Source organism: Capricornis sumatraensis, chromosome 16 (assembly GCF_032405125.1).
Source record: "Capricornis sumatraensis isolate serow.1 chromosome 16, serow.2, whole genome shotgun sequence".
NCBI classification, from domain to species: domain Eukaryota; kingdom Metazoa; phylum Chordata; class Mammalia; order Artiodactyla; family Bovidae; genus Capricornis; species Capricornis sumatraensis.
Genome location: NC_091084.1, coordinates 22526443 through 22551998, shown reverse-complemented (window position 1 = coordinate 22551998; position 25556 = coordinate 22526443). Strand labels below are relative to the sequence as shown.

Below are 25556 nucleotides of genomic sequence, written 5' to 3'. Positions count from 1 at the left end.
GAAATAGACAAATTTCCAACAAAACCTGATACCACTGTATTAGGAGTAAACAAACAATTTGAACAGACCAATCACTGACATAGAATTTGTAATTTTTTTAAAAACTGCTAACAAACAAAAGTCTAGGAATTCACAGGGAAATTCTGGCTTCACAGGGAAATTCTACCAAATATATAAAGGAAAGCTAATATCTGTCCTTCTCAAACTCTCCAAAAAAATTGAAGGAGCCACTCCCAAACTCATTCTCTGAGAGTACCATTACCCTAATGCCAAAACCAGACAAAGATGCTCCAAAAAAATTAGAGGCCAATATCTTTGATGAATATACATGCAAAAACCCTTAATAACATACTAGCAAATGGAACCAACAGTATATAGAAAGAATCATACACCACGATGAAGTAGGATTTATTCCAGGGACACAAGGACAGTTCAGAATTTGCAAATCAATCAGTGTGATATGTCACATTAACAAATGGAAGGATAAAAATCCTTTCTGTGTCGAGACACAGAAAGCGTATTTGGCAGAATTCAATATCCATTCATGATAAAAAAAAAACTTATCAAAGTTGGATTAGAGGGAATATATCTCAGCATAATAAAGAACATTTTTATAAACCCATACCTAATATCATGCTCAATGGTGAGAAGCTGAAAGCCTTTCCTCTAAATTAAAAAGAAAGGGATGCCCACTCTTACCATTTCTATTTAACATGCTATTGGAAGTCTAACTCACAGCAATCAGACAAGAAAAAGAAATGAAAGCATCCAAAGAGGAAGAGCAGAAGTAAAACTGTCACTATTTGCAGATGACAATATACTATGTATAGAAAACCCTAAAGTCTCCACCCAAAATTATTAGAACTAATAAATGAATTCAGCAAAGTTGTGGGATATGAGATTAAGATACATAAGTCTGTTGCTTTTGTATATGTAAGTACTGAACTATCAGAAAGAGAAAGCAAGAAAACAGTCCCATTTAAAATCATATCAAAAAGAATATAATGCCTAGGAATAAACTTAACCTTGGAGGTGAGAGACCTATACACTGAAAACTATAAAACATTCAAGGAAATTGAAGCTGATGCAAGGAAATGGAAAGATCTCCCATGCTCTTCAATTAGATGAATTAATATTGTTAAAGTGGCTTCACAGAACTGAACAAATAATCCTGATATTCATATGGAAGTACAAAACACCCTGAATTGCCGAAGCAATCTTGAGAAAATAAGAACAAAGCTAGAGATGTTACCCTCCCAGACTCCAAATTATACTGCAAAGCTACAATAATCAAGACAGCATGGGCCTGGCCCAAAAACAGATACATAGATCAATGGAATAGAATAGTGATCCCAGAAATAAACCCACACACTTTCGGTCAATTAATCTATTACAAAGGAGGCAAGAATATACAATGGAAAGATTAAAGTCTCTTCAACAAATGGTACTAGGAAAACTGTACATCTATGTGTAAAACAATGAGGTCAGAACATCCCTTCATACTGTATACAGAAAAAAAAATGGATTATACAAAAGACAAAATGGATTAAAGGCCTAAATGTAAGACCAGAAACCATGAAATTCATAGATGAAAATACAGGCAGAACAGTCTTTGACATAAACAGCAACAATATTTTTTTGGATCTGTCTCCTAAGGCAAAATAAAAGCAAAAATAAAGAAACGCCCTTAAACTAAAGAGCCCTTACATAGCAAAGGAGACCATTGACAAAACAAAAAAGACAACCTACAGAATGCGAGAAGATAATTGCAAATAATGTGTTCAACAAAGGGATGATATCTAAATTATTTAAACAGCTCATACAACTCAGTATCAAAAAGCAAACAGTCCAAAATTGGCAGAAGACCTGAATAGACACTTTTCTAAAGATGACTTTCAGATGGCTAGCTAACAGCGTATGAAAAGATGTTCAGCCTCGCTAATTATCAGAGAAATGTAAATCAAAACAATAATGGGATATCACCTCACACTTTTCAGAATGGCTGTCATCAACAAGAACAAATGTTTTCGAGGATGTAGACAAAAGGAAACCCTTGTACCCTGTTGAGAATGTAAATTGTTACAGCCATTGTGGAAAACAGTATGGAGGCGCTTCAAAAAAAAACTAAAAATAGAATTGCTATAGCATCCATCAGTTCTACTCCTGGATATGCATTCAGAAAAAAAGCCAAAACACTAATTCAAAAAGACTCATGTACCCAGTGTTCATAGTGTCATTATAAGAGTCAAGATATGGAAGCAACCCAAGTGTCCATGAACAGACGAATGGATAACGATACAGTGCATATATACACACACACAGGGTGGAGTATTATTCAGATGTAAAAAAGAATGAGGTTCTGCCATCTGCAGCAACATGAATGAGCCTTCAGAATATTATGCTTAGTGATATATGTCAGCAAAAGATCAATATTGTATAGTATCACTTATACATGGAATCAAGAAATTAAAACAAATGAATGGAAATACAAAAGCAGAAATAGACTCAAAGATAACAGAAAATAAAGTCGTGGTTACCAGCAAGGGGAGAGAGGTGGGGAGGCACACATTACAGCTATGGGATTAAGAGATATAAACTGCTATGAATAAAACAGATAAGAAACAAGGATATATTGACAGCACAGGGATTATAAAAAATATAGTAACTTTTAATGGGATATAATGTAGAAAACAATCATTGTGTTGTACACCTTAAGCAGATATAATACTGAGTTGGCCACAAAGTTCATTTGGATTTTTCTGTAACATGTTAAAGGGAATTCAACTTAAATTCAAGTATGCTTCAATTTAAAAAAATAGGTATTTAAAGAAAAAGCTTTCAACCTAAAATATTATATCTAGCAAAAATATCCTTCAGAAATGAAAGTGAAATAAAAAATTTTTAAAGTCTTAAGAATTTATTGCCAGTGGAACTATACTACAAAAACAAAAATGCTGACAGAAATTTTTCAGCCCAAAGTGAAGTGATCCAAGAAACTGGCTTGGATCTTTACCAAAGAGTAAAGAACATCAGAAATCATTTATATAAATAAATATTAAGAAAATATAGTTCATGATCGCTTTAAAATGCTGTTGGGCTAGCAGCTCAAGAAGCAGTCTTTCATAGCCAGTCACTCTAATATTTATAAGGAAACAAAAATGTAGACTAATAGTTTTGAAATCAAAGACTGACATCAACTGTCAGAATCTCTAAGAAATTCCCAATTAAGTCAAATTGGGGGAAGAGCAGTCAATAAATGTGAATTTTCCATGATTTACCTTGGGAAGTGGTATAGATGCCATATCTTGAAACAGACTAAAAGGAATTGCTTACCATCGAACAACAGACTGGTTCCAAATAGGAAAAGGAGGACGTCAAGGCTGTATATTGTCACCCTGCTTATTTAACTTATATGCAGAGTACATCATGAGAAACACCGGACTGGAAGAAACACAAGCTGGAATCAAGATTGCCGGGAGAAATATCAATAACCTCAGATATGCAGATGACACCACCCTTATGGCAGAAAGTGAAGAGGAACTAAAAAGCCTCTTGATGAAAGTAAAAGAGGAGAGTGAAAAAGTTGGCTTAAAGCTCAACATTCAGAAAACAAAGATCATGGCATCCGGTCCCATCACTTCATGGGAAATAGATGGAGAAACAGTGGAAACAGTGTCAGACTTTATTTTGGGGGGGCTCCAAAATCACTGCAGATGGTGATTGCAGCCATGAAATTAAAAGACACTTACTCCTTGGAAGAAAAGTTATGAGCAACCTAGATAGCGTATTCAAAAGCAGAGACATTACTTTGCCAACTAAGGTCCGTCTAGTCAAGGCTATGGTTTTTCCAGTAGTCATGTATGGATGTGAGAGTTGGACTGTGAAGATGGCTGAGTGCTGAAGAATTGATGCTTTTGAACTGTGGTGTTGGAGAAGACTCTTGAGAGTCCCCTGGACTGCAAGGAGATTCAACCAGTCCATTGTGAAGGAGATCAACCCTGGGATTTCTTTGGAAGGAATGATGCTAAAGCTGAAACTCCAGTACTTTGGCCACCTCATGCAAAGAGTTGACTCATTGGAAAAGACTTTGATGCTGGGAGGGACTGGGGGCAGGAGAAGAAGGGGACGACCGAGGATGAGATGGCTAAATGGCATCACTGACTCGATGGATGCGAGTCTGAGTGAACTCCGGGAGTTGGTGATGGAGAGGGAGGCCTGGCGTGCTGCAATTCATGGGGTGGCAAAGAGTCAGACACGACTGAGCGACTGAACTGAAAACTGAACTGATCACTGTTTGGATGCTTATTCACTATTTGGATGCTATTCACGCTAGGGTCTATCTCTATCAGAAAAATAGGAACTTCTCCTTGGGTTTAAGACAAATACAATAATAAAGTGGCTATAACCTCTGAGCCACCAGGGAACACATGTAAGAATTAAAGATTTTAAAATTTAATTAAAAAAATAAAAATTAAAAAAAAAATAATAATAATAATAATAAAGTGGGAACAGTACAATAAAATTGGAACATTATTGAGACGATAATGAAAGTATTTAAATCTGACAATGATCTATCTATAAGAGAAATCAGAGTAATATTTTAATTTAGGTAGCTAGTATGAATCTTATTCTACAAATTCAGGTATGCCACAAAAGCCTGTTTAGGTATAGATCAAATTAAAGTCTATCTTAGGCCCCTATTTAGCCAGGCTTTTAATGGAACCCGTTTTCTTAGGTTAGAACCAGAATACAGGAGACTTCTATGATGTCCTCGAAACAGATGAAATGCTTCTGACCTTCAGTCTCTTGTGATCTCTGCTGACGTTCTCTCTTTTATGCCCAGAGTTGTTTTTTGACATCCAGAGATGTTCTGATTCCTTGCCACTTGTGGGCTGCAAATTTCTTATTGATGTAAAATAAAAACCTTAGTTCCTAGAAGCAAGCCTCCCCACTTATTCCTTAGGACCATTTCCTCAGGGATCTTTCTGTTTCGTTAGACACCTCAACTGAGTGGCATATGGTTCCCAGCCAACTCTTACGGACAACAGATTCTGTCTCCTCCCAGGTTTAAGGGAGTCTTTCCTGTCTTACCCTTTTTTTTTTCACTAAGATATACCACTTTCTTCTCTCCTGGCTCTTATCATAGGTGCTTATTAAACTCAGAGCTAGCCTTGATTTTGGAGTACTTCTGTTTTTAGTTCTATAAAAGTACCTGAGATTAAGAATCACTAAGGAAAGAGAAGTCCTGGATTCTTGCCTAGAGCAAGAGAGAGGGGAACTACAAGATTACCAAATCAATTTCAGTTAACCTGATGCGCTTAAAAATTTGTTCCTTTTGAGTAATTGTGTGCTGTATATTCAAACAGTGGAACACTGTACAGCAATGAGAATGAACAAGCTAAAACCACATACAGTAATATGAATGTCTCACAAATATAATGCTAAATGGAAGAAGCCGTGTACAAGAATAGCACATACTGTATGGTTACATTTATAAGTACTCAAAAAACTGTTCTGTTTTGTTAGAAGTCAAGATAGTGGGATCTAGTGCCTGAAAATGAACACAGGGACACCTGACAAGGTGGTTTTCTGTGAAATATGAATGAATGTGAGTCACATGGGTGTGTTCAATTTGTGAAAATTTTTCAAACTGTACTTTTAAGCATTGTACAGTTTATATATCTTAACATGTCAATTAGAAGTTTAAAAAAATGCCAAAAAAGTTTAAAAAAAATACTGTGTGTTTAAAGGGGTGATTTTCTTCAATTGCTTTGAAAAAAGTTTAAAAGTCTAAAGAAAATGCACCCTTTTTCAACATAGATTTTTGCTAAATAAATGCAATATTTGACATTAATGAACCTAGAAAATCTTCTGTTTATGAAAGAAGGCATAAGAGATTATAAGCATTATGAAAGATGAAATTGGTCAGCAGCAAAAGAGATACAGTGCATGTTGGGATGACCAATTCTGGGAGATTACTTATGGGGAAAATTGCTAAGCAACAAAGAAACAAATTACAAATGTTTCTTAAGTGTATTTTTCTGGGAGAAGAAAATAACTAGTGTTTCCAACTTCTTTGAGAAGGTTAGAAATGTGATTTTAAGAGCTAATGAGTAACAAGACCATATAGAAATAAACTTTATTTTTAACTTTAAGAATTAAATGCAGCAGTGACTTCAGCAGGAAGATTAATAGTTATTTGTTGTAAATGAATTGATCTTAGACGATTATAGTAATTAAAAATAAATTTTGTATTAATTCATTGGCTAAATTTTAGTCCTGCCATATGTATAGAGAAATAAATGTTTCTTTTGCTGACAATAAACTGGTTTCTGAGCCAAGATATTTCTATCAATATGCCTAATTTCTCCTTAATCTCTTTAATCTCAAAAGAAACATTTTTTATTTGCATGACGCTGAAAACTACAAAAACACTCTGAGATAGTTACCCCAGTTTTACAGATGTGGATGTTGAAGCTTAGCGATGTTATGTGATTTGCCCATAATGATACATATTGCATGTATTTTTGAAACCAGGTGTTTGAATTCCCAGTCAGTTACCTTTTCCACTATCAGTATACCACTTGTAAAAGAGCCATGAAGTAAAGTCGTGGGCCTGTCTTGGATCCATCCAGGAGGTTTTAATAAAACTGTGCTTGACTGTGTAGTCCTTCCTGATAGCCATTTTCACTTCAGGGTTCTTTAGGACACAGTTATGCCAAGGTTGCAGTCATGTGGGCCCTCATCAGTAACAGCCTGTTGGTATTCCATCTGAATTAAACAAGTTAAAATAAGTATTTTGCATAGTTTAATTTTGTCTCCCATTTTCTTATTGCAGTTCTCCAGAACAGAAGGACAAATGGCTCTCTCTCCTTCAAAGGTATTTTTTTTTAGTATATATTTTCTAATTCTTAAGGTATAATTACACCTTAATGAATTAAATTAATTAAAGTTTTGTCTGCAAGAATGTGCCCCAAACTGTCCCCCTTCACCTTAAGAGAAATTGTTCATTTGTCCTCAAAATAAGCTGTTTAAACTGTACATTAGCTACTGCTTACTGTAAGTAATGTTCTCTGATTATGTGTATTTCTTTCTTACTAGGAAGGAGAATGTTGAGGTCTGGTTAGATCATTCTAGACAGAAATTAATCAATAATCTTTCCCATCTCTTTCTGTGTTCCCAGCCTACCATTTGGAGCTAACAGTTTCCTCAAAGCATGTATTGTTTCAATTTCCATACATGGAGGTTTTCTGCTGAGCCCCTCAAAATTCAATTATTATGCCATCCTTTGAGCATATGGATTAAAATGATCAACTGAGGCTCGTCTCTTATTCCCATAGTCCTTCCGTCCTTCCTCTCTGCTTTCCCTTCCCAAGGTGGAGAAAACCAAGGTGTACAGCTCAATGTGAAGTAAAAGCCCATTGTTTCGGTTTGGTCTAGTAAAGTACTATATATGCTCCTGTACTTATCACTAAGATAAGTGCTAAGTGGACAGTCCAGAAAAATGTAGAGAAGTGTTGAGGATAAAGCATCACCAAAAGATGCCTTAACCGGACTATGCTTCCCAAACCTCTTTTGAAATGGACCTCCTCTGTTCTTCTTTGTGCCTATGCCTAATGTCCTGAGAAAATTTTTTTTTTTAATTCTCTTCCAACCCATAGTATAATCTGACTTTGCTGAGTCTTTCCATCTGTCTTTTTAAAAATAGCACATAAATATATTGAAAATATTAGCAAAATAGAATGCTTTAAAAATAAGCCATTAGCAAAATCCATCTGACTCAGTGTTGTTTTGGGTTGTTGTTGCGTTTGATTAGATACATCAATCTAGAGAAAGAAAAGGACTACCCGAAGAGCATTCCCCTCAAAATCTTCGCCAAGGACATTGGGAATTGTGCCTATGTAAGTGTTTCTAAGTCAGAAAAATAAATTCTAAGTCCCTGCATAAGGCAGAACACCTGGATAGAAAGAGAGACAGGTAGGCAGACAGACAGACTGGGTATGTGCTGTGGAAGGTAGGGGTTTAGAAAAATACATTGTGAGAAAGTATATTTTCCTGGGTATCTTTGTTGTACATATGAGAAGTAACCCTAGAGAAAATGAAGTGAGAGAAATTTATATTAACTCAGTATTTAACATTTACACTTGGTAAGATTATTGCCTGTCAGATGTCTCTGTTCTCCCTCTGGCATTAATGCTTCTCTGGATCTTTTCAGTAGAAAAGGCTCGTAGTAAAGACATTTCCACAAGGAGATATTTCCTATTAGTATTAAGCAATTTTTCTAACCTGTCACTTCTTGAGAGGGAGTTTTGGAAAGTTCTTCATTCTTTGAGTTTTTAGGTATTGAATTCCTCAGGTTAATAAATGGATGAGCTGAGAGAGATACCATTTTTAATGAATCAGCACAGTTTTTATCATTTTGGTCAAAATAAAAATTGTTTAGCCCTAGATGTTATGTGCAATTTTATGACTGAAATATAGTCCAAGATGTTATCGATAATGCACAAAATAGAAATGAGCATTTTTATGATACTGTAGATTGCCACACTTCTCAGCAGCTGTTTTATCACTCGCACCCTGCTTAAGTTCATGATGATATGACACACTGTCTTTTGCTCTCTGAAGTTGCTTCATGGCAAGAGTCTCCTTACAGGGAGCCCTGCTTCCAGAGTGATTTCCCCCAAACAGGAGTGCGTGTATGAGAGGCATTCATTATCCTTGGCCTTTAGTTATGCACAACTTGTTAGTGAATTCTGCTAATGTGGGGAAAAATAACTACATGCTCAAGTCACTATTGTTTTTGTTTACTAGCCAAAAAACACGTATCTGCTAAAAATTCATTTGTTTTTTCTACCAGAGATGCATGCAAGAAAAAAAAAATCCTATAATTACTATTTGAACATATATACCTAATATTAAGAAAAATCATTATTTTAGAAACCAGATACTTTGGGGGTGATTATTAGTATTATAGGATAGATCTTTCTGGTGGAGGACAAACACTGAGCTTTCCCTGTTCATTTCTGATACTTTTGCTTAATCCTCGAAACTATAAGGAACACAGTTTGAAATCAGTAAATGAATTTCAGAAGCAATTTGTTATTGTATTTATAGAGAATAAATACAATGATGGTTAAGTGATGAGTTATCAGTGGATTTCACTTAGCTTTATTTTTAGATCATTCTGTTTCCATTTATTTTACTTATTTGTGCCATTTAGGCCTTATCAGGGACACAGCACTAATTGCTTATTTATCTGATAATTAGAATATGTAAAATCTACCTATGTGCATAGTAAATACCTCTTTTTTAATGTTTATTTTATAATGGAGTATAGTTGATTGATTTAACAATGTTGTGCTAGTTTCAAGTGTATAGCAAAGTGATTCAGTTTACATAACACATGTGTCTGTACTTTTTCAAATTCTTTTCCCTCTTAGTTTATTAAAGAGTATTGAGCAGAGTCCCTTGTGCTATATAGTAGGTCCTTGTTGGTTATCTGTTTTAAATATAGCAGTGTGTGTGTGTCAATCCCAAACTCCCAATATTTATTTCTTTTTTGATAGCATAGCATTGTCTTATTTTTAAATAATGTCTTATAATTCAGTGAACTCTATAGGTAATCTCATTAATTCCATTTCTCTTGTTGAGAACTATTTATTTTTAAGCAGTAATCTCTCAGTGTAGTTGAGCATTCAACACAGGGATATTATAGATACTCTATTCAGTAGCAGAGTTGGTAACAGAATTGAGTTTTCTAAAATGTTCAGTTTATTTGCCAGACTCTTTGGTTTTAAGGCCTCTTCAGATTTCAGCAGTGAAGGTCTCAGCAGCCACAGTGCCTGACATACAGAAAGTGTTCAATAAATAGTGCTTTTAATTCCAAACTTGAAATTTTGTAACCAGTTCTTATTCTGATTTTATCTAAACTGATTTTTTTACCATACAAAGAAATGAAAACCCACCCTGCGAAAACAGTGCTCAGAGAAAAATGGAAAATAGTTAAATGTTCTCCCTTTTTTATTACATGTTGCTTTATGGAAACACTCATAGGCAGGATCCAGAGGACCAGCCTCTCTGACTTGTTTGGTTTCAAGAATGGTCCATGTAATCTCTCTGAACTATATTTATTCTTTTTCTTAATGGCTGAAGGTCTCATATTTTGAGTCATATTTTAAGAAGAGATGTCTTATTAAAAGGAATAATATAAAAATTGAATGAAAATAAATTATAATCAAGGATCTGTGTTCTACCTAAGTGGTACTTTGTCAACAGTTGAAATCAAGATTTGCCTGTGGATAATCATTTGACAATCATTATTTGTTCCCCTGGTTTAAAATCCTTTATTTATATCTGTATTTCTTTTTTTTCTCCACAGTCTAAAACTATAACAGTAACGAATTCAGATACAGCAAATGAAGTTATCAACATGTCACTACCAATGCTAGGGATAACTGTAAGTTACTCTGCTAGATATTCTTAATTAAAAACAAACTTTGATGCTTTGTGCTTAGCCACTCAGTTGTGTCCGACTCTTTGCGACCCTATGGACTGTAGCCCGCCAGGCTCCTCTGTCCATGGGGATTCTCCAGGCAAGAAGACTGGAGTGAGTTGCCATGCCCTCCTCCAGGGGATCTTCCCAACCCAGGGACTGAACCCAGGTCTTGCGCATTGCAGGTGATTCTTTACCATCTGAGCCACCAGGGAAGCCCTTTATTTGATACTTTAGATTATTATAAATACTATCCCTTCCATCTTAAGACAGCTGATTCATAGAGGTACCAAAGTCATATTTTGTTCCCCCACATATGGAAAATAATGACAACAGTTGTTTATTCTTTTTGAGAGTTTTATTTTCTTTTGAATTGAACTGTAGTTGAATTACAATATTGTATTAGTTTCAAGTGTACAACATAGTGATTTGATGTTTTTATGGATTATACTCCATATCAGTTCAGTTCAGTTGCTCAGTCACGTCTGACTCTTTGCAACCCCATGGACTGCAGCACGCCAGGCCTCCCTGTCATCACCTGCTCCCAGAGTTTACTCAAACCCATGTCCGTTGAGTCGGTGATGCCATCCAGCCATCTCGTCCTCTATCGTCCCCTTCTCCTCCTGCCCTCAATATTTCCCAGCATCAGCGTCTTTTCAAATGAGTCAGCTCTTCGCATCAGGTGGCCAAAGTACTGGAGTTTCAGCTTCAACATCAGTCCTTCCAATGAACACCCAGGACTGATCTCCTTTAGGATGGACTGGTTGGATCTCGTTGCAGTCCAAGGGACTCTCAAGAGTCTTCTCCAACACCACAGTTCAAAAGCATCAATTCTTCAGCATATAATTATTGTAAAATATTATCTATATTCCCTATGCTATACATTGCATCCATGAATCTTAATTTATTTTCTACCTAGTAGTTTAATACCTCAAAATCCCCTTCACCTGCCTTGCCCTTCCTCCTGACCTACTCCTCATTGGTCATGGTAGTTTGTTCTTGTGATGTATGTTCCTCTTTTGCTGTTATCTGTTCACTTGGGGTTTTGGGGGGGATTTTACATATGAATGAGTGCATGCAGTATTTGTCCTTCTCTGTCTTAACTTATTTCAGTGAGCACAATACCTTCCAGGTCTGTCCATGTTGTGTTGCAAATGACAAAATTTTCATTCTTATTTATGGCTGAGTAGCATTCCATTTTTTATACACACATATACCACATATTCTTCACCCATTTATCTATTGATTAACATTTGGATTGCTTCAATATCTTGGCTATTACAAGCAATGCCACTGTGAACATTGGGGTACATATATCTTTTCAAATTAGTGTTTTTGTTTTCTTTGGATATATTTGTAGGAGTAGGATGACTGAATCGCATGGTAGTTGTAGTTTTTTGAGGAACCTCCATACTATTTTCCACCAGGGCTGCACAAGTTTACATTTTCACCAGCAATGTACAAAGATTCTTTTTTCTCTGCATTTTTGAACACTTTTTTTATTTGTGGTTGTTTTGGTGATAGCCTTTTTTTGTTTTGTTTTGCATTTGAATGTCCAGTTATTCCAATAACAGTTTTTAATATTTATTCCTTTAGCTGCATTGGGTCTTAGTTGTGGCATAGGGGCTCTCTAGAGTTACACAGTCTCCAGAGCATGCAGCCTTCAGTAGTTGCTGTGCATACGCTACTTTCTTTGTGGCAAGTGGAATCTTAGTTTCCTGACAAGGGATCAAACCCACATCTCCTATATTTGCAAGCCGGATTCTTAATCAGTGGCCACCAGGGAAGTCCTGATGATAACCTTTCTTAAAGGTGTGAGGTAATATCTCATTGTTTGATTTGCATTTCTCTGATACTTAGTGATGCTGATCATCTTTTCATGTGCCTGTTAGCTAGCCACCTGCAAGCCATCTTTGGAAAAATGTCTGTTCAGGTCTTCTGCCCATTTTGGGATTGGATCGGTTTTTTGATATTGATTTGTATGAGCTGTGTAAATACGGATTTAAATCCCTTATTGGTCATATCATTTCCAAATATCTTCTCCCATCCTGTAGGTTATCCTTTTGTTTTGTCACTGGTTTCCTTTGCTATGCAAAAGCTTTTACTAATTTAATGAGGTCTTATTTCTTTATTTTTGTTTTTATTCATTTTGCCTTAAGAGATTGATCCAAAAAAAACATTGTTAAGATTTTAAAAGTGTTCTGCTTATGTTCTCTTCTAGGAGTTTTTGTTTTTCAGTTCTTAACCTTTAGGCCTTCAATCCATTTTGAATTTATTTTTGTATGTGTTAGGGAAAATATTCTTACTTCGTTTTTCACATGTAGCTGTCTTGTTTTCCCAGTACCACTTATTGAAGAGACTTTATTTAGTTTTCAAACACTACAAAAAAAGAAAGAATTTTTACTAAATTGCTCTTCCTGTTTGCAATAAAGTTTTTTGACTAGGAGACAGTGAAGGACATGATGGAGTAGTGGAGGGCAGTAGGAGATGTAATCTCTTAGCCAGGACCCTCCATTATAAGGTCAGGATCATAACTTTTAATTAGAAGATAAAGGTAAGAATATTAAATATTGCCCATCTGTTGTAGTTTCATTTAAAACATTTTTGCTTTATCCTCTTTTAAAGGATACAGCAAAATCTGTATAATTTAATATTGTTTCTTTCAAGTGGGATTTTAAATATTGCTGGGTTGTAATTCTGCTAGTGAACAGTTTCATTGTTCCCCATAACTGAGCCTATTCTCTAGACAGAATTCTTATCCTTTCTGTCCCCAGGACTGGACTTGCTCAAAGTAAAGCCCGTGTAGACTGTGCCAGCTACCTGTCTCTCTCCTCAAAGCCCCGATGTCATTCTTCTCCTTCCACTCAGAAGCAGCTAAACTAATAGTCAGCCCTTGAGATTTTACTTTTTCATCACAGACACAGCAGGGTTGTAGCTTTCTGGATAACAAAGTTGTCTTTGCAGGGGCATGTTGTAGATTAAGTCCAATATTCTCTGAGAAGGTCAGAGAAGCAGAAGTTAGAACTCTGAAAAAGATCAGTTAACCTTTCAGAAAACCAAGAAATTTCTTACTTTGTGAAAGAGCATATATATGATTTCATATTCTGTTCACTTCAGTTCAATTCAATTGCTCAGTCATGTCTGACTCTTTGTGACCCCATGAATTGCAGCATGCCAGGCCTCCTTGTCCATCACCAACTCCTGGAGTTCACTCAGACTCATGTCCATCAAGTCAGTGATGCCATCCAGCCATCTCATCCTCTGTCGTCCCTTTCTCCTCCTGCCCCTAATCCCTCCCAGCGTCAGAGTCTTTTCCAGTGAGTCAACTCTGCATGAGGTGGCCAAAGTACTGGAGTTTCAGCTTTAGCATCAGTCATATTCTGTGGGCTATCCATAATAGTGAGGGCCTGATTCTGTTACAATTGGTGAAACCCAAGTCATCCCTAGGTAAAAATGAGTCCTCTGTTTGGGTTTAGAGAGGTTATAGAATCAGCACTACCATCTTCAAAAGCCATATCCACCCGCTATGAAGTTTAAAGGCATTTATATTGCCCCCCTTTTTTTGGCAAAATATAAAAATGCCCAGAAAATGTATTCTTATTCATTTACCAAATGTGAAGAATTTATTGTTAATTCTTTTATCTCCAAGGGCTCTGAGAGAGAGTACCAGTTATGGGTCAATTCTGGCAAAGAGGAGGCACCATACCCACTTATTGGTAAGTTTCTATGAAGATCTAAGATAGAATTGATTGTGAATTAATTATAATTCTAAATGTCTCAGCAAATTGACTATATAGTCCTAAACTTAAATATTATTAAATATTAAATCTTCTATAATATTCATGTGTTAATTTAATAAATGCTTATCAAGTATTTCCTATGTGCCAGACAAATGATATCTCTTTATTCGAGCAGCTAATGATATAGTTGGAAAGAGAAATGTGAATTTTCCTCTTTTTTTTCTTTACAAAGAGAACTATCTTGTCAACTTTTAAAAAAATTTTTCTGAAAAAAGCAATATATGTTGTTATTCCTTTTCCCTATATATTTATTTTTCATGTTTAGATTTTTAATTTCCTGTTCCCTTTCCTATCTACTACTTGCCTCTGTGGAAGACTATCTATGATCCAATCATGCCTCAATCTGTCAGTGAGTATTTAACATCTGCCCTGCACCAGGAATTTTCCTAGGCTTCATAAGGACAATGAAATTAAACCATTTTGATTCCTAAATATCCTCATTGACTTACTTAGCAGTAACTACTAGTTTACTAACTACTTTGCTGTTTCTGTAGTCAAATTTTCCAGCATTTGTTTTGAAGAGTCATTGATAAAAATGATTTACCACCTCACCTTATTTAAATTTCACTAAAAAATATTCTTGATAAGTGAGTCCATTCAGTGTGGTTAACAGACAAAAAACAATTACATTAAGGGACAGCATCTGTAGCAGATCTTGAGATGATAACCATTGTTGATGAGAGTTCTGTTAATAATTTTTAAATGCTTACTATCTGCCAGACATTGTGCAAAGCATATCATCTGAGTTATCTCATGTTATCCTTTCATTTACCTGTGGAGATCACTACTGTGTAATTCAGGTTTCAAACAATCTGAGTAATATAAAATCAAACTTTTCTATGAAATGTATGTTCTCAGACTTAAAACAAGTTGTTATGCACACAGCTGGGAACAAAAAATTCTTTGCATTTCCAGTTTCTTAGTGTTGACATTTTATAAAAGTCAGTAAGCAACAATTAAAGCTGGGATTAAAAACCAAATGAGTACTTAAAACAATTGTTTTAATAAAATATATTAATTTAATTATGACTGTATAGACGGTAACTCTCAGGCTTAAAACAGCTTTAAGCTTCATTTCTAACTCTCACTATAAGAACCATGGAACATGAAACATGATTGTTACCTAGAACAGTTCTCCGCTTCATATTTTAACATGCTTTGCAAACTTCAATTGTATATTAGCTATTGGCTATTTTGATAAATTGACTTGGCTTTATTACTATGATAGAAGTCCTTTTTTTTTTCTTTGCCTTAATCCCTGAGAGTTGCTGTGGTACTTGATGTTAATGGAGCATTGACATTGTATACCTATGCCAGATGGTAAAGAAAGAGTTCACTGAATTACATTCAGTGAAAAATAAGGGATATAAGAGAATTTACTCTTTTTAAAAAGTAAACAAGATCTACAGCACAAAGGTAGTTGGTGAATAATTAAGAAAATGCAGCTGCTTAAAAGTACTAAAGAACAAAAAAATTATGTTGCAGTCAGATGCAGAGTCAACGTAGAGTTTAGTTTTTCTAGTTAGAAAATTACTTTTTGAATCTTGTCTCTGTGTTTCTAATACCCTGCAGTCTTTCTTCTAATTCTTGCCTTTGAATAGCGACCTCAGAGCTCAGTGCTGGGAAGGAAACATAAATCAAACAAACCAGTCCTTTCGCTATTGAGTGACTAATCATATAACTAATAAAAAGTATAAAATGTCTTTTTCAGAAACATATCTTGTGTTGAATAATAGTAATAATAGCAATGCCTGAAATATGTAGTTTTTGCGCTTATTATTTTAAAAAGTATTAATTCTAAGGTTTACTTATTTGATCCTTATAATGTTATATGATAGGTAGGGTAAATATTTTAAGTCATGGATTTAAGGCTGAGAGAGGTCAAGGACTAACTGAAGATTTACAGAATATAGTTAATGTCAAAGGAGAAACTAGAGTGCCTTTAAATATGTTCACAGATGTGAGCATAGGAGAAGTCAACATTATGCAACTCACAGACTAATCTGTGCATTCCCAAACAAGATACTCTTTAAAGACATTTTTTTCTCTTTGCTTTTTTCCCTCTGCACTCCAAAAATAAACTACTCTGGTTGGGCCACCTGCATTATGCACTGGTCTCCAGCTGTAAGAGTGTGCATGGTGATCATTAAGTCAACAAAAGGATTCTTTATACCAGAAGTCCCAGGAGCAAATTGCAGTACATTCCAGTATGTAGCACACACAGTCACAGTGTTAGTCTGCCTAAAGTCTACATTTGGATTTTTTTTCTCTGTGTAGGGCATGAATATCCCTATGGAATTAAAATGAGCCATCTTCGAGACACTGCACTCCTGGCACAGGGATCAAAGGACTCCCCCACACCTTCCAACCTCCAAGAGCCCTTCCTCACAGAGCAGCTGCCCCGAGAGATGCAGTGTCAGTTCATCCTGAAGCCCAGCCGCCTGGCTGTGACCCAGCAGCTGAGTGGTGAGTTTTCTCCTCCCTCATAGAGCCTTTTTTACCAAAACTTTTCATTCCTGAAAGCAAAAAAAGTTCTTTGCCTTTCAGCCAGATGAAATATTTTTTTCTTTTAAATTTGCGAAGTGTTTTGAAGGAAAGATGGAGTTTTAGAAGATAGTTTTAGAAAATAGTGATAGGACTGACTGACTTGTAATCAGCAGCTAGTAACTGCCATAGAGTCTGTTCCTTCTTTCTTCGCTATTCTTTCCCCTTTAACCTTATGTCCACTGCAGAGTCAAAGGCACCAGGCAATGCTGCAGGTGCTTCAATGCTTTCTTTGTACTGTAATACATTGCACAGTGTGTTCCCCAAATGGTCACATTATAAAAAGGAGGCTGTCAGTGATGCGTGTCAGGAGACTCTAATGCCCGACCTGGATCCTGCTACTGATAGGTATGTAACGATTTCCGCAGAAATCTCTTGGTATTCTGCTAATCCCTCTGAATGTAGCCATCCCTTATCCACCCTGTAGTAAAGACTCCAGAATGGTAAAAATGATATTCAACATAGGAGGACCATCATTAATTTACTCTAACTCTAATTTGAGCTTTATACCTCAGTCTGAAAGTAAGACTGTGAAAAAAAAATAGAAGAAAATATATCATGCCCAAAAGTGTTGAGTGGGGTAGTGGAAAATTGGTGCTGAATTTTTGTAGCTGCTTTTGTCAGTTTGAAAAAACTGTAGTAACCAGTGAACAGTGGCCGTGGTTTATACTCATCCCCCAACACGTGCATGTCCAACCCTGTCCCTTTCTGTTGATGACCCAGCCTTAGATTTTATACTTCATTGACGTCATTGGTCTAGAACTCCTTAATATTGCTAACATTGCGTGCAGGCAGGCTCAGTTATGTCCACCTCTTTGCAACCCCATGAACTGTAGCCCACCAGGCTTCTCTGTCCATAGAATTTTCTAGGCAAGAATATTGGAGGTGGGTTGCCATCTCCTACTCCAGCGGATCTTCCCAACCCAGGGACCCAGCCCGTGTCTCCTGCACTGGCAGCAGATTGTTTACCACTGCGCCACCTGGGAAGCCCTAATCTTGCTGATAGCAGCTATAAAAACTGATCTTGCATTTGCCCCAGTCCTCCTCCCTCCAGCAGTGGTAAATTGAGGTTTTGAACTCTAAGGCTATTTACTCACATCTTTGGGCCATTTTGAAGGGGTATTATAAACATGTTACAGTTCTCTAACCTCTAAAATATGAGCTCCTTGAAGGTGGAGAGTTTGGTCTGTTTTGTTTATTGCTATATTCCCAGCACCTGGAACAGTTTCTGCATACATAAAAAAGTGTCCAATAAATATTTGTTGAATGAATTTATTAATAGGTCTGTTGTTAGTGCTTATTAAAGTTATAAAAGGAATGTTGCTGTTATATCTAACATGAGAATATTATTTTACTCTTCTACCTTTATTACCCATGTTTTTCAAAACTGTTTCTGTGGGTACCTTGTTAATAAAATAAAATAAGTGTATTTTAACTAAGTAGACCGAAATAATCAGGAGTCAAGAACCCTGAAGGTTTTACTCATTTTTGCCAACAACTTGATTAATTAATTGTAAGCAGCCTTTACTTATTAATCCTCTGTTTCTCCCTGTTAAAGGTTAAGATAATAATGGTTGCAGCTATAAAATGATTCATAATAAAAGGAGTAACTATAGAGCAGTGGTGGCAACTACCTGTGTAGTTAAACAATTAATATGTGAACCAGTTTTGTATGTTTTTTTTTAATACAGAGGATTTTGAGAACAACTACTTTGGAAACCACTAACTTAGATCAGGGATCAACAGACTTTCTCTGTAAAGGACCAGGTAGTAAAATTTGCAAGTCAGCAGACAAAACTGAGAATATCATGTAGGTACTTATATAACAAGAGAGAAAACAAATTTCCACAAAATTTTTATGGGTGATATTCAATATGTAGTAATAATTGAGTACGTGCATGCTCACTCACTCAGTCATATCCAATCTTTGCAACCCCATGTACTATAGCCTGCCATTCTCCTCTGTCCAGAGACTTTCTAGGCAAGAATACTGAAGCAGATTGCCGTTTTCCTCCTCCAGGGGATCTTCCTGACCCAGGGATTGAATCCATGTCTTCTGCATTGGCAGGTGGATTCTTTACCACTGTCCCACCTAGGAAGCCCATAACTGAGTACAATTTTATGTAATACAGATATGTTAATGAAAATAATTCTTTTGGGTAAATAACATTTCACTTAATTGGGATTCAACATTAGTATTCCAGGTTGGGAAGATCCCCTGGAGAAGGGCACGGCAACCCACTCCAGTGTTCTTGTCTGGACAGTATTCTTACATGGAATGTTACAGTCCATGGGGTCACAAAGAGTCAGACAAGACTGAGCGACTAAGCACAACACAGCACACATCATAATTAAATGTGAAATATTCTTATATGTAATGATATTTTATATATTTCATGATCTCTGAAAATAGCTTTTCACACCAATAGGTACTGCCAAATGCTAACATATCATTCTACAAGCATATAATTTTTAAAATCTTTATTGGAGTATAGTTGCTTTGCATTGTTCGTATTAGTTTCTACTGTACAACAAAGTGAATCAGCTATACATATACCTATATCCCCTCTTTCTTTATTCCTTTCCCATTTACATCACCACAGAGCATTGAGTAGAGTTATCGGTTCTCATTAGTTACCTATTTTACACACAGTATCAATAGTTTATATATGTCAATCCCAATCTCCCAGTTCATCACACCCAACCTTCCCCCTTGGTATCCATACATTTATGCCCTACATCTATGTTTTTATTTCTGCTTAAATAAGATCATTTATACCAATTTCTTCAGATTTCACTTATATGTATTAATATACAATATTTGTTTTACACTTTCTGACATACTTCATCCTGTATGACAGTCTCTAGTTTATCCACATCTCTACAAATGACCGAGTTGTGTTCCTATTTATGCCTGAGTAATATTCCATTGGTAGCTCAGCTGGAAAGAGTCCATTGGTAGCTCAGCTGGTACATTTCCTGGTAGCTCAGCTGGTAAAGAATCCACCTGCAATGCAGGAGAGCCCTGATTCGATCCCCGGGTTGGAAAGATCCCCTGGAAGATGAACAGGCTACCCATTCCAGGATTCATGGGCTTCCCTGGTGACTCAGACAGTAAAGAATCGACTGCACTGTGGGAGACCTGGGTTTGATCCCTGAGTTGGGAAGGTCCCCTGGAGAAGGGCATGGCAACCCACTCCAGTATTCTTGCCTGGAGAATCTCCATGGACAGAGGAGCCTGGTGAGCTACAGTCTTGGGGGTCACAAAGAGTCTGAGTGACTAAGCACTAAGCAATATCCCTTTGTACATATGTACCATATCTTCTTTATCCATTTCTCTTTTAGTGGACATTTAGGTTGCTTCCATATCCTGGCTATTGTAAATAGTGCTGCAGTGAACATTGGGGTGCACGTGTCTTTTTGAATTATGATTTTCTCCAGAGATATGCATAGTAGTGGAATTGCTAGGTCACGTGGTAGTTCTGTTTTTAGTGTTTTAAGGAACTTCCATACTGTTCTCCATAGTGGCTGTATCAATTTACATTTCCACCAACATTGCAAGAGGCTTCCCTTTTCTCCATACCCTCTGCAGCATGTATTGTTTATAGATTTTGTGATGATAGCCACTCTAACCAGTGTGAGGTGACAGTTCTTTGTAGTTTTGATTTGCATTTCTCTAATAATTAGTGATGTTGAGCATCTTTTCATGTGTTTGTTGGCTATCTGTATGTCTTCTTTGGAGAAATGTCTATTTAGACCTTGTAACCCATTTTTCAACTGGGTTGTTTTTTTATATTGAACTGAATGAGTTGCGTGTATATTTTTGGAGATTACTCTTTTGTCGATTTCTTCATTTGCAAATATTTTCTTCCATTCTAAGGGTTTCCTTTTTGTCTTGTTTATGGTTCCCTTTGCTGTTCAAATGCTTTTCAATATACCTTGGTCCCATGTGTTTATTTTTGTTTTTATTTTCATTACTGTAGGAGGTGGGTCAAAAAAGGTTTTGCTGTAATTTATGTCGAAGGGTGTTCTGCCTGTTTTCCTCTAAGAGTTTTATAGTGTCTGGCCTTACATCAGGTCTTTAATCCATTTTATTTTTGTGTATGGTGTTAAGGAGTGTCTAATTTCATCCTTTTACATGTAACTCTCCAGTTTCCCCAGCACCATTTATTGAACAAGCTGTGTTTTATCCCTTTTATATTCTGTCCTTCCTTGTCTCTTGTGACAGTCTTTATTTTCAAGTCTGTTTTATGTGACATGAGTATTGCTACTTCACCTTTGTTTTGATTTCCATTTGCATGGAATATCTTTTTCCATCCCCTAACTTCCAGCCTGTATTTCTCCCTATATCTGAAGTGGGTCTTTGGTAGGCAGCATATATATGGATTTTGTTTTGTATCCATTCAGCCTATCTTTATCTTTTCATCAGAGCATTTAATGCATTTACATTTAAAGTATTTATATGTATATTCCTATTACCACTTTCTTAGTTGTTTTGAATTTGTTTTTGTAGGTTTTTTCCTTCTCTGTGCTTCCTGCTTAGAGAAGTTCTTTTAATATTTATTACAAAGCTGGTCTGGTGACAATGAATTCTCTTAGTCTTTACTTGTCTGTAAATCTTTTGATTTCTCCATCAAATCTAACCTTCCTGGGTAGAATAATCTTGTAGGTTTTCCCTTCTATCACTTTAAATATATCCTATCTGGCCAGCAGAGTTTCTGTTAGGAAATCAGCTGATAATCTTATGGAGATTCCCCTGTATGTTTTTTTTTAATTTATTTATTTTAATTGGAAGCTAATTACTTTATAATATTATAGTGGTTTTTGCCATACATTGGCATGAATCAGCCATAGGTGTACATGTGTCCCCCATCCTGAACCCCCGCTCCCACCTCCCTCCTCATCTCATCCCTCAGGGTCATCCCAGTGCACCGGCCCTGAGCACCCTGTCTCACGCATCGAACCTGAACTGGCTCTGTGTTTCACATATGATAATATACATGTTTCAATGCTATTCTCTCAAATTATTCTACCCTCGCCTTGCTGCTTTTAATATTTTTTGTATTTAAATTTTTCAGTTTGATTAATGTGTGTTTCAGCTTATTTCTCTTGGGTTTATCTTAGGTGGAACTCTCTGTGCTTCCTGGACTTGACTATTTCCTTTCTCATATTAGGGAAGTTTTTTACTATAATCTCTTCAAATATTTTCTCAGACCCTTTCTCTTTCTCTTCTTCTGGGACCCATATAATTCAAATGTTGGTGTGTTTAATATTGTCCCAGAGGTCTCTGAGATTGTGCTCAGTTCTTTTCATTCTTTTTTCTTTATTCTACTTCGCAGCAGTTATTTCCACCATTTTATTTCTAGCTCACTTATCCATTCTTCTCTCAGTTATTCTGCTATTGATTCCTCCTAGTGTATTTTTAATTTCAGTTATTGTGATGTTCATCATTGCTTGTTTGTTCTTTAGTGTTTCTAGGTCCTTGTTAAATATTTCTTGTATTTTCTCCATTCTAGTTCCCAGATTTTGAATCATCTTTACTATCATTACTCTGAATTATTTTTCAGGCAATTGCCTATTTCCTTTTCACTTGTGGGTTTTTACCTTGCTCCTTCCTCTGTAACGTATTTCTCTGTGTTCTCGTTGTTTAACTTACAGTGTTTGAGGTTTCCTTTTTACAGGCTACAGGGTCATATTTCCTCTTGCTTCTGGTGTCTTCCCTAGTGGGAGAGGGTGATTGTTCCAAGGGCTTGTGTAGGCTTCCTGCTGGGAGGGACTGGTGCCTGTGCTCTGGTGGGTAGTGCTGAGTTTTTTCCCTCTGATGGGCAGAGTCACATCAGGTGGAGTGTTTGGGGATTTCTGTGAGCTTAATACAACTTTAGGCAGCCTGTCTGCTGATGGGTGGGGCTGTGTTCCTTTCTTGCTGCTTGTTTGGTATTAAGTGTCCAGCACTGGAGCATGTATGCAGTTGGGTGGAGCTAGGTCATGGTATCAAGAAAGATAGTTTATCCAAGGTTATTCAGCTAAGTAGCAGAGCCAGAATCTGGAATCAGCTCTGACTATGGAAACCATATTCTTTCCAAGATACCACATTGCTGATGGATGGTAAGCCTATCAGGTAAGCTACATTCCCAGGATGCAGCACTGACCTAGCCAGTTGCCAGCTCCTGGAGCAAATGCTGTCTTAATCTATTTTGAGTTAATTTCTGTATATGGTAGAGTCCAGCCATTTTTGCATGTTGCTGTCCAGTTTTCCCAACATGACTTACTGAAGAAACTGTCCTTTTCTCATTGTATGTTCTTGGCTCCTTTGTCATAAATTAATTGAGCATAAGTATGTACATCTATTTCTGGACTATCTTTTCTGTTCCCTTGATCTGTATATCTGTTTTTATGCCAGTATCATTTTATTTTGATTACTAAAGCTCTGTAATGTAATATGGATCACAGTAAACTGTGGAAAATTCTGAAAGAGAAGGGAATACCAGACCACCTGACCTGCCTCTTGAGAAACCTGTATGCAGGTCAGGAAGCAGCAGAACTGGACATGGAACAACAGACTGGTTCCAAATAGGAAAAGGAGTATGTCTAGGCTGTATATTGTCACCCTGCTTATTTAACGTATATGCGGAGTACATCTTGAGAAACACTGGGCTGGAGGAAGCACAAGCTGGAATCAAGATTGCCGGGAGAAATATTAATAACCTCAGATATGCAGATGACACCACCCTTATGGCAGAAAGTGATGAAGAACTAAAGAGCCTCTTGATGAAAGTGAAAGAGGAGAGGGAAAAAGTTGGCTTAAAGCTCAACATTCAGAAAACAAAGATCATGGCATTAGGTCCCACTTCATGGGAAATAGATGGAGAAACAGTGGCAACAGTGGCTGACTTTATTTTGGGCTCCAAAATCACTGCAGATGGTGATTGCAGCCATGAAATTAAAAGACGCTTACTCTTGGGAAGGAAAGTTATGACCAACCTAGATAGCATATTAAAAAGCAGAGACATTATTTTGTCAACAAAGGTCCGTCTAGTTAAGACTATGGTTTTTCCAGTGGTCATGTATGGATTTGAGAGTTGGACTATAAAGAAAGCTGAGCACCGAAGAATTGATGCTTTTGAACTGTGGTGTTGGAGAAGACTCTTGAGAGTCCCCTGGACTGCAAGGAGATCCAACCAGTCCATCCTAAAGGAGATCAGTCTGGGTGTTCATTGGAAGGACTGATGTTGAAGCTGAAACTCCAGTACTTTGGCCACCTGATGCAAAGAGCTGACTCATTTGAAAAGCCCCTGATGGTGGGAAAGATTGAGGGCAGGAGGAGAAAGGGATGACAGAGGATGAAATGGTTGGATGGCATCACCGACTCAATGGACATGGGTTTGGGTGGACTCCGGGAATTGGTGATGGACAGGGAGGCCTGGAGTGTGGCAGTTCATGGCGTTGCAAAGAGTCAGACATGGTTGAGCGACTGAACTGAACTGAACTGATAGTGTAGTTTGAAATTAGGAAGCATGAAGCCTCCTGCTTTGTTGTTCCTTCTCAAGATTGATTTGTCTACTTTAGGGTCTTTTGTCATTCTATACAAATTTTAGAATTGTTCTATTACTGTGAAAACCACAATTGGAATTTTGATAGGGACTGCATTGAGTCTATAGACTGCTTTGAATAGTATGGAGATTTTAGCAGTACTAACTCTGCCAATCCGTGAGCATGGAATATCTTTCCATTTATTTGTGTCTTCTTCCATTTTTTTTCAACAGTGCCGCCTTAGTTTTCAGTGTACTGGTCTTTCACCTTCTTGATTAAATTTATTTTTAGGTAGTTTATTCTTCTTGGTGCAGTTATAAATGTGATTATTTCCTTAATTTAACTTTCTGATAGCTTGTTATTAATGTATAGAAACTCAGGAGATGTATGTTGGTCTTATATCCTGCAGATTGACTGAATTCATTTGCTCTAAAGTTTTTTGAGGGGAGTCTTTAAAGTTTTCTGTATATATTATTATTATATCATCTACAAATATTGGCATTTTTACTTTTTTCTTTCCAGTTTGGATATCTTTCATTTTTTTCCTGCCTACTTGATTTGGCTAGACCTTCCAATATCATGTTGAAGAAAAATGATGAGAGTGGGCATCCTTGTCTTGTTTCTAATCTTAGAGGGAAAACCTTTTGGCTTTTGACCATTGAATATGATATTATCTGTCATATCAATATATGACCTTTGTTATGTTGGGGTACATTTCCTCTATTCCCACTCTGTTGAGGATTTTAATCATATTAATAAATGGATGGATTTTTTAAAGTGCTTTTTTAAATCTATTGATACAATCAAGGAAAAATCATATTTTTTTCCTCTGTTCTGTAAATACAGTATATCACATTGATTGATTAGTGGAATATAAATCATGCTTGTATACCTTTAATAAGTCAAACTTGATTATGGCATTGATTTTTTTAATATATTGTTGAATTCAATTTGATGATTTCTTTGAGAATTTTTACCTATATGTTCATCAGAGATGTTGGCCTATAATTTTGTTTGCTTGTGGTTTCCTTGACTGGGGTATCAGAGTAATTATGGCCTTGGAAAATGAATTTAGAAGTGTTCCCTCATTTCCTACCTTTTGGAAGACTTTGAGAGTATTGGTATTAATTCTTCTTTGAAGGTTTGATAGAATTCACCAGTGAAGCTGTCAGGTCCTAGACTTTTATTTG

The 25556-nt window shown here is 36.5% G+C and overlaps 1 protein-coding gene across 1 annotated transcript in view; it reads left to right on the top strand.

Annotated features, from left to right (window-relative positions):
* The window catches only part of ARHGAP20 (Rho GTPase activating protein 20), a 202631-nt gene that overhangs the window by 151149 nt on the left and 25926 nt on the right, over positions 1 to 25556 (top strand). The window contains exons 5-9 of the mRNA XM_068989170.1: positions 6839 to 6880; positions 7817 to 7901; positions 10379 to 10456; positions 14142 to 14208; positions 16570 to 16758. Coding sequence (XP_068845271.1) covers positions 6839 to 6880; positions 7817 to 7901; positions 10379 to 10456; positions 14142 to 14208; positions 16570 to 16758 — 461 coding nt within the window. The remainder of the gene's footprint in view (positions 1 to 6838; positions 6881 to 7816; positions 7902 to 10378; positions 10457 to 14141; positions 14209 to 16569; positions 16759 to 25556) is intronic.